General features: G+C 37.6%; 1 protein-coding gene across 2 annotated transcripts in view; it reads left to right on the top strand.

Moving 5' to 3' along the window:
* Window positions 1-18,183, top strand: part of SMIM14 (small integral membrane protein 14) — a 56,653-nt gene extending 38,470 nt beyond the window's left edge. For both annotated transcript variants that reach the window (XM_061164587.1, XM_061164588.1), the window contains exons 3-5: window positions 6,054-6,102; window positions 12,650-12,792; window positions 14,911-18,183. In XM_061164587.1, the coding sequence (XP_061020570.1) occupies window positions 6,054-6,102; window positions 12,650-12,792; window positions 14,911-14,943 (225 nt within the window). In that variant the 3' untranslated portion in view covers window positions 14,944-18,183. The remainder of the gene's footprint in view (window positions 1-6,053; window positions 6,103-12,649; window positions 12,793-14,910) is intronic.
* The last annotated feature ends 788 nt before the right edge of the window (window positions 18,184-18,971 follow it).

Raw genomic sequence — 18,971 nt, 5'->3', positions numbered from 1 at the left:
AACTTTCAAGTATGCATATGGTATTATTAACTATAATCACTATGCTGTAAATTATATCCCTATAACTTAATTATTTTATAACAGGAAGTGTATATTTTGCCCTCCTTCACCCATTTCACTCACCTGTCACCCCCAAACCCCCCCCATCTCTGGCAACCACCAGTCTGTTCTCTATATCTTTGAGCTCTATCTTTTGTTGTTTTAGTTCCACATATGGTATTTGTCTTTCTGTTACTTATTTCACTTAGCATAGTTCCCTCAAGGTCCATTCATGTTGCCACAGAAGGCAAGATGTTGTTCTTTTTTAAGGCTGAATAATAATTCCATTGTGTGTGTGTGTGTGTGTGTGTGTGTGTGTGTACATCCTGGAGGAGGGCATGGCAACCCCCTCCAGTATTCTTGCCTGGAGAATCCCGTGGACAGAGGATCCTGGTGGGCGACAGTCCATGGGGTCTCAAAAGAGTCGGATGTGACTTAGCTACTAAACAACAACAACTTTTGCATATTTGTTTTTGCTCTTGTTGCCTTTGCTTTTAGAGTCATCCAAAAACTTATCACCGAGACTAATGTCAGGGAGCTTACCACCTATGTTTGCTTCTATTTTTATGGTTTCAGGTCTTTAATTTATTTTGAGTTAATTTTAAACCATTTTTGAATTAAGAGAACTAAATGTGATCAGATATAATTAGATTCTAGCTATCTCTCGGTTGAAACATTGGGCTTCCTCAGTGGTGTGATTATGCAGGAATTCTTGAATTGAATGTAACTTTGTATTTTGTCACTTCTTTAAAATTCTCCTTTTGTAATTTGGCAATGTATATCAAAACTTAAAATGTATGTACCTTCATCATAGTAACTCTTCTCTGTATTCTAAAGAGATTAATCATGTATATAAGAATGTTTTTATAGGAACATTCACAACATTGTTTTTCATATACAAATTTGGAAATGACGTATTTAAATGGAATGTGAGACAGTATTAAAAATTAGGTAGAGCTGGGTTTTGGCAGTCTAAGGTTATTTCAAGCCATCCTTATTACTGAGAACTGTATGAGGTCTGGTCAGGGAACACGGACCAACTGTTTAACCATTGATTTGAGAGTAAATTTTTGCTGTTGGTTTTGGCATTCCACTTTAAAAAAAAAAGTGATAACTATGAGCAGGCTTACTGACATAAACAGGCCGCCCTTTCCTGCGTAATGCTATAATCTGAAAGCATACCATGGGCCATGACCTGAGTTTTTTATATACATTTTATATTTAATTTTATATATGTTTAGTTATATCTTTTAATCCTCACAATGATATTAATATTGATAACAGACTGTATTTACTTCTTTTGTTGTTTGAAACTTTGCTTTAGAGAGTAACAGACACAGAATTTGAACCCAGATGCCTCTGACTTTGAAGCTTCTTTTTTGAACCACTGTTCTGTATCACACTGTTTAACAGTTTTATCTACCGCAGGTGGATCCTGTGCCTGGGAAAGAAGAGCACCTCCAATATACACGAGATTCTTGAGTAGACACAGAAAAATAGCAAATACGTTCTTGTTTAGGTTCTGCCTGAGTTGCCTCAGGCTGCTCTAGCACGACACCACAGACCGGGGCCCTCAAACAGTAGCTATTTCTCATGGTTTGGAGGCACTGGGAAGTCCAAGATCAGAGTGCTGCCTGATTTGGCTCTTTCCTTGGTTTTCAGGTAGCCACCTTGCTGTATCCTCAGGTGGCCCAGAGAGACTGCGGGCTCTGCTCCCACCCTCTCATAAGGGCACTAATCCCATCAGGGTGGGATGACTTCATCTCTTGACTTCATCTGAACCTCATCACCGCCCAAAGACCCCCACCCCCAAGCTCCATCACACTGGGGAGTCAGGCTTCAGTATATGAATTTGGAGGGGTGGAGGGAATACGAACATCCATAGCAGATACCTTTTGATAATCCCAAAGAGAGATTTTCTGTTTTTCTTGTAATTTTTTTAAAGAATTTCTCCAAGCTAAGATTCCTCATAGAAGTTCCATTTATCTGCTTTTGTGCCATTAGAGTCTTCTCTTTGATCTATGTTTTTTTCCATCAGCCTCTGACAGCCAAAGTTCTATATTACGCTTCCTAGATAACCTAAGAGACTATTTTAGGTTCTACATCTTCCCTAACATGAAATCTCGGTGCCAAGACTCTTATATTCTTTTAATCTCTATTTTCTTCTTTTTTCCCCAATGAAGAAAAACATTTATTCTAACCATACTATTTTGTCTCATCGATTTTGAAGCTAATTCATTTAAGGAACTTTACATGACCATCCTGGGTTAAGTGGGGAAATCTAAATCTACATTTAGTTCTTCCCTGCGATCCCGGGATCAGTGTTAGTTAGCAGAAGGGTTTACCTGGGGAGCAACCATTGACTGAATAGTCCATGTGTGGTTCCCTCTACTCAACTGCAATACAGAAAATATTTAAAGTTTATGGCTTCATCCTGTAGTTACTGCTATGCCTGCTTCCCTTATATTATTATCCTTTTTTAAAAATAAAAGTATAGTTAATTTACAGTGTTCTGTTATTTTCTGTCATATACCAGTGATTCAGTATTCTATATATATATGTGTGTGTGTGTATATATATATATATATACACACACACACATTGTATTTCATATTCTTTTCCATTATGGTTTATCACAGAATTTTGAATTTAGCTCCTTGTACTATATAGTAGGACCTTGTTGTTTACTGATTTTCTTTTATTTATTTTGTTTTCACAAATGACTTCCTTTTGGAGTGGCCAAAATCAGCATCAGTAGTCCCACCGTATTCTTCAGATAAGTCAAGAGAAAACTGAGATGCACTGTCAGTTAGACCTCTGTTTAAAGAGTTTTATCAAAGCAGTGAGATTCTCTTGTTTGACTAAATGTGTTTTTCTAATTCTGTAAAGACTGTATACTTTACCCATCATAAGTGTTTGAATCTGACATACTGAATATATATCCCAGCACACTGGTTTGGACAGAACGTGTAAGTCCAGGACTAGAAATGTGGTTATGATACTTCGGCACCTCATTATGCAGAGTCGGCAGCATCGTCTGCCTGTGAACATGGAGAGTGTAGCCAGGAACCTGTGGAAGACCAGCCAGAAGCGCAGGGTCCAACTCCAGCTCGCCATGGAATGTCCCCAAGGCTCGCTGCAGCTTGGACTGGAGATGCGGTGCTTCAGTCAGCCAGGCTCTCGATGAATAATTTCTTTTCATTCTTGGTCCTGTGTGTGTGTGTGCGCGCATGTGTGCGGGCACTTTTTAACATTTTTATTAAAGCTGAAAGGGCTTCTTTCTGCAAGGCATGTGTTATAATTTGACTTCCCACTTTCTGGCTTCCCTTATCTAGTAAAAAATCAGTTCTAAACCAACATAGCTACCACATAAAACTGACATAATTTCTATATTTGTCAATTGTATGTGAGTGAATTAGTTTTCTAGAAATTTGTATAGCAGGACAAATTATACATTACTATTTTTTATCATAGTCCCAAAAGGAAGCTTATTCCATGTAGTGATACTGAAAGGAAGAGATCTCTTTTAGTGCTGAAGGAAAACATTGGCTGTGTTAATCTTAGAGGCTATTAGGTAATTAGATATGGTCATTTTCACCTTACTCTGAATTTGCTTCGGATTCAATTGTATATCAGTTGTGTATCAATTCACTGGAATATTTTGTAACTATTCAAAATTGTGGCTGGTTTCACAATGTTTCAGTCTAATGATATGTTAATAAAAATTATGATACAACATTTTGTACATTGTAAAGTAAAATAGAATTGGGATTTAAAATCTGGACTTCAGAGTTAGTACTGGATATATTAGCTAACCTCCTCCAAACTCAAATTTCTTCATCTGTAAAGAAAGAATAATAGCCCCTGCCTCCTCCAGTGAGTGTGAGGATTGTCTAAATTCTTAGTACAGTCCCTACCACATGAAAGTTCCTAGTAAATAGTTGTTATTATACTGGTTGTAATTATGTGTGGTTTAGTCACTCAATCGTGTCCAGCTCTTTGCATCCCCATGGATTATAGCCTGCCAAGCTCCTCTCTTCTTGGGATTCTCCAGGCAAGAATAGTGGAGTGGGTTGCCATTCCCTTCTCCAGGGGATCTTCCCCACCCAAGGATTGAACCTGGGTCTCCTGCATTGCAGGCAGATTCTTTACCGATTGAGCCAGCAGGAACCCTGGTGATTGATTGTAATTATCTGAAACTGTGCATATTTTAAGACTAGAAAACATAATGATAATTGTACTAGGCAGAGAATTAATCCACATTAATTCCTAAGTATTCTGTAATGTTTCTTGTATTATACTGTAATACAAATAATTATTTAAATTATAATTTAAAGCAATATTTATAAATTCATATCATTAAAATATATTTGTATTTAAATGTACTTCTAATATGATAATTATAAGGTACTCCTATTCCACATTGGTTAAACATATCAGTATTTTTGTTTTCTTAAGGTAAATACCCAGAAGTGGAACTGCTTGATTTATATAGTAGTTGTATTTTTAAATTTTTGAGGAACTTCCATACCATTTTCAATAGTGGTTGCTACCAATTTTTATTTCCACCAATGGTGTACAAGGGTTTCCTTTTTTCCACATCCTCACTAACGCTCATTATTTACTGTCTTTTTGATAATAGCCATAGAATGCACAAAAGAGTTTTTTAATTCATTCTTTGCATGTTTAGGAAGGTTTAAGATATCCAGCATATTTTTTTTTACAATAATTAAGGTCTGTTTTCCCATTCTAATTCAAATAGAACTACTTTTAGTGGTATACAGAAAAACAAGTCTGGTCATCTTAGAGACCAATTTGTAAGATGATTTATTCTGATGTTTTAGATGAGGTCATAGTTTGTCTAGCATGGTAATAATAATAGCTAACATCTCCTCTCTCTCGGGTTGTCACTGCATTTCATATGTGCTGTGTATTTAATTATTACCTGTGTTCAGATACAGGCAATATCCTCATTTTAGCACATGAGGAAACTAAAGCTTAAAGGTGTTAAAGAATTTGCCAAAGGTCTTGAAACTCTAGAAAGTTGCAGAGCCTGACTTTAAATCAAGATCTGTCTTTCTTCAGAGTCCAGCTAAGCACAACTGCCATGGAGTGGCTTCCCCAAATAATTGCAAGTGATGTTAAACTGCTTGAATGGAGAGAGAGTGTGATTATAAAGTAATGAGGCTGAATTGAAAAGTAGCTTGCTCATTCTGTTTACTCTGTGTCATCTCTTTTAAGATATATGAGATTTATCATTTTAAAACATCCTAAAAGGCCTCAGCATAGGGTGAACATTCATAAAAGGATTATGTCTGCTTATTGATAGATGGGTCTTTTCTTTGCAGTTGTCTTTTAAAATTCATAATCATATGGTTCCAAAATTAAATTTTATGTCAAGATAGACAAAACTTCAAATCCCATCTCATCAGAACCTACTCTATTCCTCCAACCCACTGCCCAACTGCTGTGGTATCATTTTTATTAGTTTTTTGTTTATCCAACCACTGTTTATGCAAATGTAAGCTAAAAGGAAAAAAAATCCCTTTCTTTCAGAAGGCCTTTTCTATAAAGAGAACTTGTTTTTCTCTCTTTGCTTCTAATTTTAAGTGAGAAAAAAGTCTTGTTAACAAAGTTTAACAGAGTTTAACAAAGTTAACAGAGTTTAACAAAGTTTAGTCACTCTCCTCTATGGTTAAGTGCTTTTCCCTTGGTAAGTCCAATAACATATGGCAGTGGGAGTTTCTGTCACAGGTAACTTTTAAAAATTCCTAATTTAAGTAGGTGAATTGCACCAGATCACAGTATATTTGAGTATTATGTTGAGGAGAAAAAAATCCCACCAAGCTGATCAGGCCCTGTATGTATTCTGTGTTTTTATCTGATATTTGATTTTGAAGGTACAATAGATAGTGTGGTAACGTTCATTAAAAAACAGAGCATGATCTTTCTGATAAGTAGCATCCATTTTGGTGAGTCTGGTGGCTAATTTCCTTTTTTCTTATTCATTGTAGTTGAGGCAGTCCCAGTCCTACTGCACAGACACAGAATGTCTTCAGGAATGTAAGTAATGATGGGACAGGAGGAGGCTTGGTGTTGGGGGCACAATTAGAGATCAGAATATGACTGAACATTTGCCAGAAATTATTCTTAACAGTTTGCTGTTTAAGAAAATGACTCTCAGTAATGTATCTCCTACTTAAAATGCTTAATTTTTTAAGTTAAAAATGTGTTTTTTGGTCCTGCCACAAAATCAGAACTGGTTCATTGAATAAAATCATAAAACCACAGATATAAAAAAAGGAAAAGAGAAACTTCCAGAATAATAAAAGATGACCACTGTTGACAGCTTGGTGTAAACCCTCCCAGACCTTTTTTTTGGACAAATAGGTGACGAACCGGGCCCCCTGGGCTCATTGAACTGAACCTCGGGGCTTTAGCACAAACCCCTCACTGTTTCCCTAGCATCTGTCTGCATCCATTGGCAACTTTGAGAGTTTGTGAGCGCGGGAAGGGGAGGCCATTTTTTGCCAAGGTTTGGACGCTTTGGGAGCCATTGGAATCATTCCCTTGGCTCTGACATGAGTAGTCTCAAGAGGGTATGGACAGTGGGGAGGTCTCTCCATGACTTTTGAGGCAGCGGTGATGATAAAGTGAGAATCAGTGTAAGAAGGTGGATCCTGCATGGTGAATGTAGCTGGCAGACTTGGTGGCCGTAATATGAGGCATCTTTTTTCAGGACAGAAATAACCTGAGGGATACTTGGAGGGGAAATAGTAGCCAAACCAGTCCTGTACCATAATAATTTGGCCATAAGAATGGAAGTATGACATTCACAGGATGGTGAAGCCTGGCACAATTCAATCCATATATACTTACAAAAATGGGATCACTTTGTATACACTACTATATTGTGACTATATCAACATGTATTTACCTTAAAAATACTTACTAATTAATAATTCATTATGAGGATGTACCAGTGTTCAAATAATTCCCTTCTGTTGGAATCTTAGATTACTAATATATTTTTGCTGTTATAAATAATACTTAAATAAACATCCTATGTACCTTTTAAGGCTTTTGACATATTGCCAAGTGGCACTTATTAGTAGGCTAGTGGCTTGTATGTCATGTCTCTGAAGCTGAGTGCCGCTTTATTATGTATATGACGCTAGAGAAACCACAGTACAGTATCCTTATAAAGAGGCTCGTTTCTGCATTATTAGTTACTGTTAGTATTGTGCCAACTGGGCATCCCATCAAATTCTGTAAATGGAACGACTTAGAGAAGTAGAAGCTAGTACAGTGCCTGGCCCAAAGTAGAGGCTTTGTCAGAAGTCAGTCCTTTGGCGCAACAGGACAATAACCATACGCCTCTGGGCAAGAAAGTAACGGACAGACTTTCCATTAGGTTTGGGGCATGATGGGTGGTGATCCATCCCCCCACTCCAGGTTTCTTTACGTTGCCTCTTCAGTAGCATTCACTAACCTACAGTCTTGCCTCTGATAAGCAGCTCAGATTTTTGCCTCAGCAGAAAAACTAAAACCTGTTCTTCTTGTTGAAATTAATCTCATTGAACTTCTTATGGGGAAAAAAAAATTTATTGTATTAGTGGTGTTTGTAACCTTTGAGCCAGCCCCACCTGGAAACCAAATATACTCTTATTTCTGTGAGTGAAATTTCACTTCTTTAATCCAAACATAAAAGCAAGACTCTAGAGCTTGAGTATTAATTCAGTTATCTTGGCCAGTCGTCCACCACCCGCTCCGCTCACCCCAGTCCTTTTAGCATTTGGTGGAAATCCTTTCTAACAGCCATGTCTTTAAATGGTTTAAGCAGTTGTTTCCTCTGAGTGACGTGTAATTATTTTTCTGTGTATTTTAAATCTTCAGCAATGAGCTTGTGCTCATATATAAAGTGTATATATTAATCAGGAGTCCCCACAAGCCCCCTTCTGTTTCAGCAATTTGTGAGAATGGCTAAGAGAATGGAGGAAAATAATTAAATTACTGTTCCCACTTTATTATAAAAGATGCAACAGCCAAATGGGAGAGATGTGTAAGGCAGGGGGAAGGGGTGCAGAGCCTCCCTGTCTTGGGTGCACCAGCCTCCCGGCTGACTCAGCGTGCCCTGGCCCAGAAGATCTGTGAACCCCATTGTTCAGGCAGTTTATGGCGGTTCCGCTCCATAGGCGTGAATGACTGGATCATTGGCCATCTGTGTAAGTTTAGAGAAATAATCCCTCGGGATCTGCCGGCTGTTAGATCCTCTCTCTTTTTCATCTTCCTTGCGTCCAACTAAGTTAATAGCGTCGCTGTGAATATCCCATTTGACATCTTACTTGTAATACTTACTTTTTCTTGTAACCAAGGACTTCACCATTGAGTAGAATGGAACACTGTATTTTAGTGTACAAGATCCTGTTACATTTTTTATGGTGTGACATTATTCTAGACCATAGAATAAAAAGTATTTATCCTCTTAAGGCAAATAATTCCTAGGCAGTGAAGGGAACGGATTTTATATCCCCTATGTGATTGTCCTTCTTTAATACTCGGATTATTTGGTGCTATATTAATGTTAGAATATTTAGTACCAAAAAGTTATCACGATGAAAACCATAGTGGCCGGATCATGTAAAGGCTCTTGGACTTCTCCCTGCTGACCTTACAGCAGCTGCTCCTGATACGTGTTTGTATTGGCTGCATGCGGTGCCAGGGAGTTTGAGTAGCTTGTGTGTCCTGAGACTTCATGAAGAAGCCTAGGTCAGTTCAGATACCCAGTAGCTCTAATCCCAAAATACATGGTTCAGGACTCAAGCAGTTGATGAGTGTGCAGTGAAAAGATGATTCCCCGCTCACATTCCCCCATCTGTCCGGGTCCTCTCTGGGCATTACTGGCCTTCTGTGTCTCTTTCCACAAGCTCTTTATGCACATACAGGCAGACATTTAGTATTTGCCACCCCCCCTTTCTTAGTACACACAGTTTTCATCTGTTTTTCCCCCTCTGTCAAGAAATAGCTTGGGAAAAAAAAGAAATAGCTTGTTGCTTATCTCATGTAAACGTCCCTCACCATTGTGTTACAGCTTCACCCCAACCCCCACATACCATAATTCCTTAATTGGATACTCTTGGCAGACATTTAGCTCTGTTTTCAGCTTTTTGTTAATAACCCTGCAGAGTATGTCTTTGTAAAGTACCTTCTAGATCCAGTCTTAAGTTTGTGCTACTGCTGTAAACAAGAAAAATACTGTGATCATCGGTTCAACTGTCCTGGTTCAGCTATTGGCTTTTATTCTGATATGGGTCTTAAGTTATTGGAGAAGGAGAGAATGCTCTTAATCAAACCTAGGAGGTCAGGAAAACTGTATCTGTTTAACCTTTTTAAGTAGAGAATTCTGCATGTTACTGCCCTGCAGAAATTTTAGAGGCACACTCACCTTTTTCTTGCTCCTCCTACCATCACCATTTCAGGCATTTGCCAAGTGTTGTGCTTCTTTCATCTTGTTGCCATTCATGTCTGACCCTTCTTCATTTTCACGTCACCGTCTTATCCAGTCCAGTCATTCACACCAGGATCTTTCTGCACGTAGTCTTTTCTTGCTCTCACTTGCTAAGTCATGTCCACCTCTTATGTGACTCCACGGACTGTAGCACACCAGGCTCCTCTGTCCATGGGCTTTTCCAGGCAAGAATACTGGAGTGGGTTGCCATTTCCTTGTCCGGGAGATCTTCGCGGACCAGGGATAGAACCCGTGGTTCCTGCCTCGTGTCCTGCACTGCTAGCAGATTCTTGATCGCTGAGTCCCCAGGGAAGCTTAAGTTGATCTTAAAGCTGATCAGCTGGGGCACAGATCAGTAATGGCTGATGTTTATCGAATACCTGTTGTGTTCCAGGCACTGTGCTGCTTTTCATGTACTGATCATTTCCGTCTTCACAACTGTTTTATGAGATGATGGAAATATTTCCATATCACAGGTTAAAAAAAAAATCAAGGCACAGAGATTATTTATTTAAGAGGTGGTAAAGTCAAACAGCTATGAAATGGTCTCATTTTTAAAAAGTTAATGAATTAGCAGAAGTAGGAAACCATTCTTTCAAACTAGAAATGCTACCCTAGTCTAGAGAAGAAAGGAAAGAGTGGAGAAAATGGAGATTTCTTTTTTACCAGACGAGAGCGGGTTGTAGGATGTTGTTGAATGAGTTAAATGAGATCATGCCAGACAGGGAAAAATAATGAGTCCCCAGAAGGACTGAGTTTGCAAAGTTGGTGAATGGCAGCCAAACTAGCGTTGAACTATTGCATCAGATTCACTTGGAAAGCTTTAAAAATATTGTTGGTTCCTGACCCCACCCCGGAGGTGCTCCTGCATTAGATGATATGAGGCAGGGCCTTAGAAATGGTGCCATTGATGTTGTCACAGGCTAAGTTGGGCAGGCAAGCCAGGGATCCACTGGTTTAAGGAGGAAGAGGGAATGAGGTTGACTAGAGCAGAGGATGATTCTTCCGAGAAATGGTAAGAGGTAATATTGGTGAGCAGGGCCACATCTTATGAGGAAGGGCCAGGCTGAAGGGTTCAAAGTTGAGGCAGTGGACGGTGGAGAGTGAGTCACTGGTTCGTCAGCAGAGATGTGTTAAGAGCAGTGTTCTAAGCAGACTTTCTTGGCAGCAGTGTGCAGGAAGGGAAGGCTGCAGTAGGAACCAAGCTAGGAGACAGTAATGGGGAGCTAGGAGTCATGTTATCACCATGAGAGTCTTCAGACGGAGAGTGAGCATTTTGTCATGTTTGCTTTGTCTAGAACTGGGCATTAGTAAATTTGCGATCTGAGGTTTAACTCTCTGAAGCTTCACAGTCCTTTACTTGTGAAGAGCATCAAAAAGTAAGGGACCCATTTTCCACACTGCCTTGGCATTGGGCTTACACTTGAGGTCTAACTAATGTAGCATTTTACTTCTGAGTGGTGCACTATATGCAGTGATCGTACATAGACTGCACAGTTCTCTTTCTTTGACTGCCTTTATATAATCTAACAGCTAGTTGTAAGTTTATAAAAAAAATCCTTTTAAAATCTGTATTTTCCGATTTTACCACCCACAGGAGTAATAATTTTCAGGGGCCTGTCTACTGTGTGATACTGTCAGGGACTATGACATAGCAAAGAGGTTAAGAGCACAGACCCTGGGATGGGACCACTGTATTTAAACTCACTCCAGCTTTGCCACATGCTGACTGCATGACATTGGGATTTAACCCCCACCCCCCAGTTTCCTCATCTATAAAATGAAAGATATTATACTTGCCATAAAATAAGATTGCTAAGGAATTCCCTGGAGGTCCAGTAGTTAGGACTCAGCACTTTGACTGCTGATGGCCTGGGTTCCATCCCTGGTCGGGGAAGCTGGGAACTAAGATCCCACAGGTCTCTAGGTGCAGCCAAAATAAAAATAAAAAGATTGTTAAAAGGGATTAAGAGAGAGAATGCCTGGTTCAAAGTAGCCTCTCAACTTTTAACTATTATTTAGTAATAAAAATAATAGATAATATTTTGCTTTTTTAAAAAAATCACTCTTGGAGCAGATTAAAGGGTAGAATTAGAGGAATCAAGAGTAAGTATGAGGAGGTTGGTTAAGAGGCCATTGCAATAGACCAGACGAGAAGCGATGGTAGCTTGAACAAGTGTGGGTGTGGAGCTGAAAGTGGACAGATTTGAGTGGTATTTAAAAGCTAAAATTTACAGTAACCACCTGTAGATACTATTTTCTCTAGAAATCTGATCTTCTAGAATTTTCATTTCTGATACTTTGAGTTCTCTAATACACATTTCATTTATTATAAATTTGTTAAGCTCGTTCCATGAGCCAGGTACTTGTTATTCTGAAATAAGTAAGATATGCCTGCCTTGAGGGACTGATACCTACACAGACACCTGATTTTTTTTTCCTCTGGACAAATGCATAGACTTTAAAATAACTAGATCTGAATCCAAATTATTTTTCCAAAAAAAGGCCAAATTAATCTCTTTGCTTGAAAATGTCATTAAAGGGATCTTTAATTCGTATATGTACAACTAAGATGTCCCCATTTCCTTAAGCTCTATTATTTTTTCAGGCTGCTTCTGTAATTAAAATGCATAATCCCCTCTCCCCTAGCATGGCTTTCCTGTATGTCAAGTGGTCCTAACCTGGGTTCTGCAGATCTCAGTGTAGCTATGAATTGCCATGAATCTTTTGCAATTATTAATATATACAAAATTGTTGAATGTGTATACATGGATTCTTACAGTGGAAACAGTCTTTTTTTTAAATCAAATTCTCAAAGGATTCTATTATCCCAAATTATTAAGAACTACTATACTACTAAGAATCTTTATTTAATAGGCTTTGGCTTTTGACTATTTTATACCATTTACCATTTAGATTTTCTCACAGGAGGAAAGGGAAATTGAAGGTGTAATATTTAATAATTCTTAAAATTATTAACAGTTTTTCTATTAATACAATTTTGAAGTTATTTAAACATTAGAGTTTGTTTTTACATTTACCTAACAACATGGTAATTATTCAACAGTTTTTGTTGCAAACACATTTTCTGTTTGTCTTTAGTGCCAGGACCCTCTAGTGATAATGGCATCAGTATTACCATGATCTTGATGGCCTGGATGGTTATTGCAGTGATCTTGTTTCTGTTGAGACCTCCTAATCTAAGAGGATCCAACCTAACTGGAAAGCCAGCCAGTCCTCATAATGTAAGTATTGTGGATTAGAGATCTGTTGGGGTGGGGGGATGGGAGTAGCCTGTGAAGGGGTGGAGTTGTTTTCACTGAAATATCTAAATTAGCAAAAGGAAGATTTAGCTCGTAGAGTAAATTAAATTCTTCCTGTGTAGTCCCAGTAAGTCTTGCAATTCCAAATGGCTTAGTTTTCATGGAGTTACACATAGAGAAGTACAGACCAGTAGCTCCACATCATTTTAAGATGAATTTCAATGTTTACTCACAGGCGAAACATAAAAATGGTCCAGTTCATAATAATCCACAGTGATAGTTCTCAAATCTCAGTCCTCCAGCTTCTGGTTCTGTCCGCCTCACAGTTGATTCCTTGCCTCTCACGTCCCAAGGTTCCTAGATACTCTTACTAGCTACAGTTCAAATGTCCCTACTTGCACACGTGCGTGCACACACACACACACACACACACACTCACTCACTGACTCATTCACTCTCTCTCCATTTTCTCCCCTTTTGTCCTAGATGTCAGATATAGCAGAGACATGGAGCCCATCTGGCTCAACCTGCCTTCCCATCCTATTTCTCTCCAATTCATTCTGACAGTTCTGCATCACAATAGGTCAGCTGAGCTGGCGAAAGGAGTGGTAGGAATCATTTATATTGATAAATCTTGATAGTCATGATTATAACAATTTTTAGAACCTAAATGAAAAATATGATAAAGTGACCCAACAGGGAGTTTTTGATTACCGTCTTTAATAGAGGTAAATCTATTATCCCCTCCCCCATTAAAGGATTCTTTTTAATTGTTTTCAGAGGCAATATTTATACTTTTTTTCTTTCTCATTTGATTTGGGTATTATCTCTTTAAAACTATTTCCATGGTGGACTTACTTGTTGGATACCAAATTATCCCGCTAGTTCCCTTCTTCAACCTAAAATAATTGCTTCTTTCCCCCAATCTTGTGTTGCTAATATTAAAAAGAAGTTTAACTAGACCAGTTGCTTATATAGGAGAAAGCAAATATGCAATGTTAATTGGTCAGTGCTTTGGGACTGGAACATTTAGATATGTAGCATGCTGACTTTAGTTAAGAAAGAAGCCATCATTAGCACTATATAAAATGCCTTATTTTTAAGTTTTCATGGAGAGGAGTGTATCCATAAAACAGCTTGTATGTTGTCTTGGTAAAGTGCTTTCTCCCTAGCCTTTTTTCTTTCTATGTACAGTTTTGTTACTTTCGTATCAAAGAGCAACATGCTTAATGTTTGGAGCTAAATTAGAAGCCATTTAAAAGTGACAGAAATGCAAGATTACCATCCCCTGATCCTTAGTTCATTGTAGACCAGCAGTTCTAGGAATGGTAATCCCACAGCTCTAGGAGTAAGCATGAACACATATTGACCAATTCCAAGCAGAAAAATTGATTATCCTCATCTGGGGTTTCATATAGCATATCAGAGTAATAAATAAGTGGAATCTTCCTAAAGATTCCTAAAAGCTCTGCTCCTGCCTTTACAGTTCAGATGCTTTCTGTTACAAGTAACAAAAATCATTTCAGCCTGGTTTAAGTAATTGGCTTTATTGGTGTACATATCAGAAAATCCAGAGGGAGGGTCAGTGTTTAGAAAGTTTTAACAGTTCATTAGAGACCTAGTTTCTCTCCTCAGACCATTATTTATTCCAAGGTGGGCTCCCTTTCTGGTCCCTGGCGGGCAGCTCCCAGTGGTAGCTGGAGCCACATGTTTCCTCACTGACAGATGTACTATAGAGAGAAATACAAGTCTTTAGCTTCATTTTAATTGTACTGTACTCAGTCACCTTATTAGCAAGAAGGATGAGACTACCTTAATTGGTTTAAATATCACCTCTGGAGTTGTCAGGGAGAACACTTTCACCTAAGTCAATATCACTGTTACAAAATTTTCTTTTTTTCCAAACTACAAAGAAGAAAGAGACAAATGTCGGTGAATCACAGTGCTCTCTTGTGCAGAAACATGGGAGAAGTCCAAATAAGTATATGATTTAGGATGGGGAGCTGAGGGCCATTGCTGCTCAATTCTTACTGCATGTGTTAGATTGGTCGCACTGGGGAGTTTAAGTCATTTTCATCGTTTCTTTCTCTCTGATGTCAGGGACAAGATCCACCGGCCCCTCCTGTGGACTAACTTTGTGGACATGGGAAGTGAAAATAGTTTAACACCTTGCACGACCAAATGAACGAAGATGACCAGAGTACTCTTAACCCCGTTAGAACTGTTTTTCTTTTGCATCTGCAGTATGAGATGGTATTGTTTTCATGAGCTTCTAGAAATTTCACTTGCGAGCTTATTTTTGCTTCCTGTGTCATCACCTTTCCTATATTTGAGTAAATGATTACATTAAAAAGTTACATGGGGCTTTTTTGGTTATCCTAAACTTAAACATTCCATTCGTTCTGTTTGTAACTGTGATCATAATTTTTGTGGTAATTTCTGGCCTGATAGAAGGAAATTTGAGATCTCTACATTTAAATATTTTTAGTAGTTTCAATGGGTTTAAAAATTGTTTCTTTAATAAGGTATTTATAAAGTTATTTGGGGTTACCTGAGATTGTATGAAAGGAAATTAGAACCACACTGTATTTATATTTACCTTGGTAGTTTATTTGTGGATGGCAGTTTTCTCTAGTTCTTAGGACTATGACAACTTTTGGAATATTTTACAAATTACAGCTGAAATCTGTGTCATCCACTACAGATGATTTATGTGACTAAAGAAAAGGAGAAAAGAAATGAAATAACTGTTTACTAAGTTTTTATTCCCATAAAATGTCTAATATTAAGAAAACTTTAAATAAACATGATTTAAGTATGGTGGATGATTTACAGTCCATTATATGAAATTCGTAAGCCTCTGCACACTAGCCTTATTACACAGTTCATGAAAGGAGGAAAAAATTTAATTCTTTCTACCTTTGCTAGGTATAATCTATACAGTAATAATTTAAGCTATAACTTATTTTTAAAGTGGGTGCCTCTCAGGAAGCTGCTTTTGTGTTACAAACTTCCCTGTTAAATGAAACGATCTTAAAGCTATCTTGGGGGCCTGCTTGGTTACTGACATTTGAATGCTATTTACTTACTCTTTTTTTTTTTTGGAAGAAAAAATTTAGAGTCTTACTGTCTTTCTGACTTCAAAAAATATTTAATGAATTCTTTGTTTACTCCAAGGGAAAAGGAGGGAAATGAGAAACAATCAAGGATATTTTTTCTCAACCTCTGTCTCATTCTTGTTTGGTAATAGGGTGGACTGGGGTGGGGAGGAGCGCTAATATAAGGAAAATTTTGAAATGTATAAAAATGTAAAAGGTTTCATTTGTTTTCAGTTTGAAAGAAAATGAATACAAATGGCATAAAAAGTCTGCATGACCTGTGTGGTTATAGAATTTTTTTCTAACAAATGATTGCAGATGATTTATGGGGGCTAGAAGATATTTTGCTGTCAGTGTAAGGATGCTCCCCCTCCCAGATCAGTTTAGCTTTTCACTGTATAGATCTGAGAAATTACTTGTATGAATTGAATAAACTTCTCTATATTATTGTACTGTTTAATAGAGTCTCTGATACAATTACGTGACACCCGTAGGGTATTTTTCTCCCTTATTATGATTCTGTTCTAGGCTGTAAACACTGTAAGGGCTTCATTTCATTATATAATCTGATATCAAATGCTTGCATTCCTCCTGTGCATCTTGGCTTTGTGCTCAACTTTTCTTGAAATAAAATAACCTACTGTTAATTACTTGTGTTAATCGAGGGGTATCATAACACAGGTAAGTCAAATCCTGGGTAAAAGAACAGCATAGATTTAAGGTTTTTCCTCTCAGTATGGCCTATTAAAAGCCTTCTCAGCTTCATAGCTTTTAAAGCAGGAAGGGTCGGAATGGCCTAAGATGGAGCTGAATCCTTGTAATCATTTCTTTTTCTGCCCTTGCCCCTGAACTTTGAAGGCTGGCACATATTGTAACGGTCTGCTCTTGAAGCTGCTAGAGAGCTAGTCTCTGGAAGAGATAGTGATGTGTCACTGAATCTGTGGTTCACAAAGAACTAAGAATTGACTTTGGGGAATTCCCTGGTGGTCCAGTGATTAGGACTGCATGCTTTCACTGCCGAGGGCCCAGGTTCAATCCCTGACCAGGGAACTAGGACCCTGTAAGCCATGTGGAGTGGCAAAACAAAAAAAGAATTGACTTTGGTTGAAGGAAGTGGCTGTGACCTGGAGACAATATCTAGTAATAGCTAGAGACCTGGAAATCTGGGTTCTTATTCCTAGTTCTTCATTTCTGTCACATAGACTTAATTGACATTACATTAGAATATTAACCTTTTCCTATATGGACCGTCTATTTAATTAATAACAAAAGTTCTTAGTGAAGTATTTAGTCTTGGTTTTTCTGCTTGTACAATTTCCCTGCCCTCCCAACAAAGACAGTATGTGGTAGCACATAAGGTATTCCTTTTAACCTAATTAGTAATTTATATTATTCTGTTTTATCCCTAAAGCTTCTACATGTGGCCTTTTTATTGAGCACACTCTTACTCATTATTTGGCTTGTAAACATTCACCTAAATTATGACTACAATAATTTTTAAATAGCCTGGAAAAAAGCTTCACATTTTAATCACTTTTGGCTCTTAAACAGCCCACAAATGCCATTAATAGTTTATTTTGTTTTAGAGTTATTTAATGTTATTTTATGCAAAATGTTTGTTTTGCTTTGTTTTCCACATGGAAAAAACATTAGAACTGTGTATAGTAAAAGATTTTATCATGTATCTATCCAAACACTATCCCATGTTCAACAAGTCATATTTTAATTTTAAACTACTTGGAGAGAGTTTCTAAAGTAACTATTAACTACAGCTATTCAGTGGTTACTTTTAGTGTCTTTGTGATATGCGATGTTACAGTGTTTATAAATTATCTATATCTTATATTTTCAAAGGAACTTCAGAAGTCTCACACCCTGAATCAAAGTCTGTCACTCTAAATGAATATGTGCTAAAATTTGACCAGCTCGGCTTAAGACACAAAACAGCAACTTGAAGGAGAAATTGAGAGAGTTTAAATTAATGGGTGAAATTTTTGTTGTTGCAATAGTAGGTTTAGTCTTAACTTTATAACATTTCTAAATGAAAAGTCGTATGTATTTGTTACTGTGTCTGATGATTACTTTGTTAAAAGCAAAAGTGGTCATGTGATGTACCAAATGTTAACTGCTGTTTTTAAATGTTTAAATCACGCCAAACAAATCATGTCTGTGCCATCCAGGGTTTATTGTAATCTTTTACTGAGTACTTGGATTGGGAAAAAGGGCTTGTACTATGCACTTTTTATTAATGAATAAATAGAAAACATTAGTAACACTCACTGTTTTCTGTTTGGTTTTTGTGGCAAGAGAAGTGAACATCTTTTGCCTAGTAAAATGTTAAAGTCCTTTATTAAACAGTTTTTTTTGGTAAGTTTTTTTACCCTTAACTAAGACATTCCTAAGCGAGAAGAGCTTTGAGTTATGAGAATATGTAATAGCAATCTGGGGCCAGTATTCAGAAGTAAGGATTCTAAGAATCTCTAGGAAATTGGGTTGCAATTACATTTCTTTTGTTAATTTCTTCCTAGAATACAGGTCCAGTAGACATTTGCTATCCAATCGTGTTAATTATATGAGCAGATGTATGTTACCCAAAAGGAGCTAGACATGTAAACTGTTCTGAAAACACACAAAAGTGAAAATTTGCTTTTGCTCTATGACCTGGAATGCACCCAGATACTACAGATCACGAAAGCAACTAAGTGTTCCTTGATAGATGAACAGATACAGATGTGGTATACATGAAACAGAATATTATTCAGCCATTAAAAAAAAAAAAGGAATCTTGCCGTTTGTGACATGAATGAACCTAGAGGATATTTTATGCTAAGTGAAGTGGGTCAGAAAGACCAATACCATATGATTTCACTGATATGTGAAATATTAAGAAAAAAATGAAAACAGACAGACACACAGAACAAATGGGTGGTCACCAGAAGGGAGAGAGCAGCGTGGGCGGTGGTGTAGGGAAGCAGGGGAGGCAAAACAGATGAAGGAAATTAACAGGCACAAATCTCCAGGTATAAATAAGTCACAGGGATGTAATATACAACATAGGGACTA

The sequence above is a fragment of the Dama dama genome, chromosome 17 (genome assembly GCF_033118175.1).
Source record: "Dama dama isolate Ldn47 chromosome 17, ASM3311817v1, whole genome shotgun sequence".
Taxonomy (NCBI): domain Eukaryota; kingdom Metazoa; phylum Chordata; class Mammalia; order Artiodactyla; family Cervidae; genus Dama; species Dama dama.
This window is presented reverse-complemented; position numbering and strand designations above follow the sequence as displayed.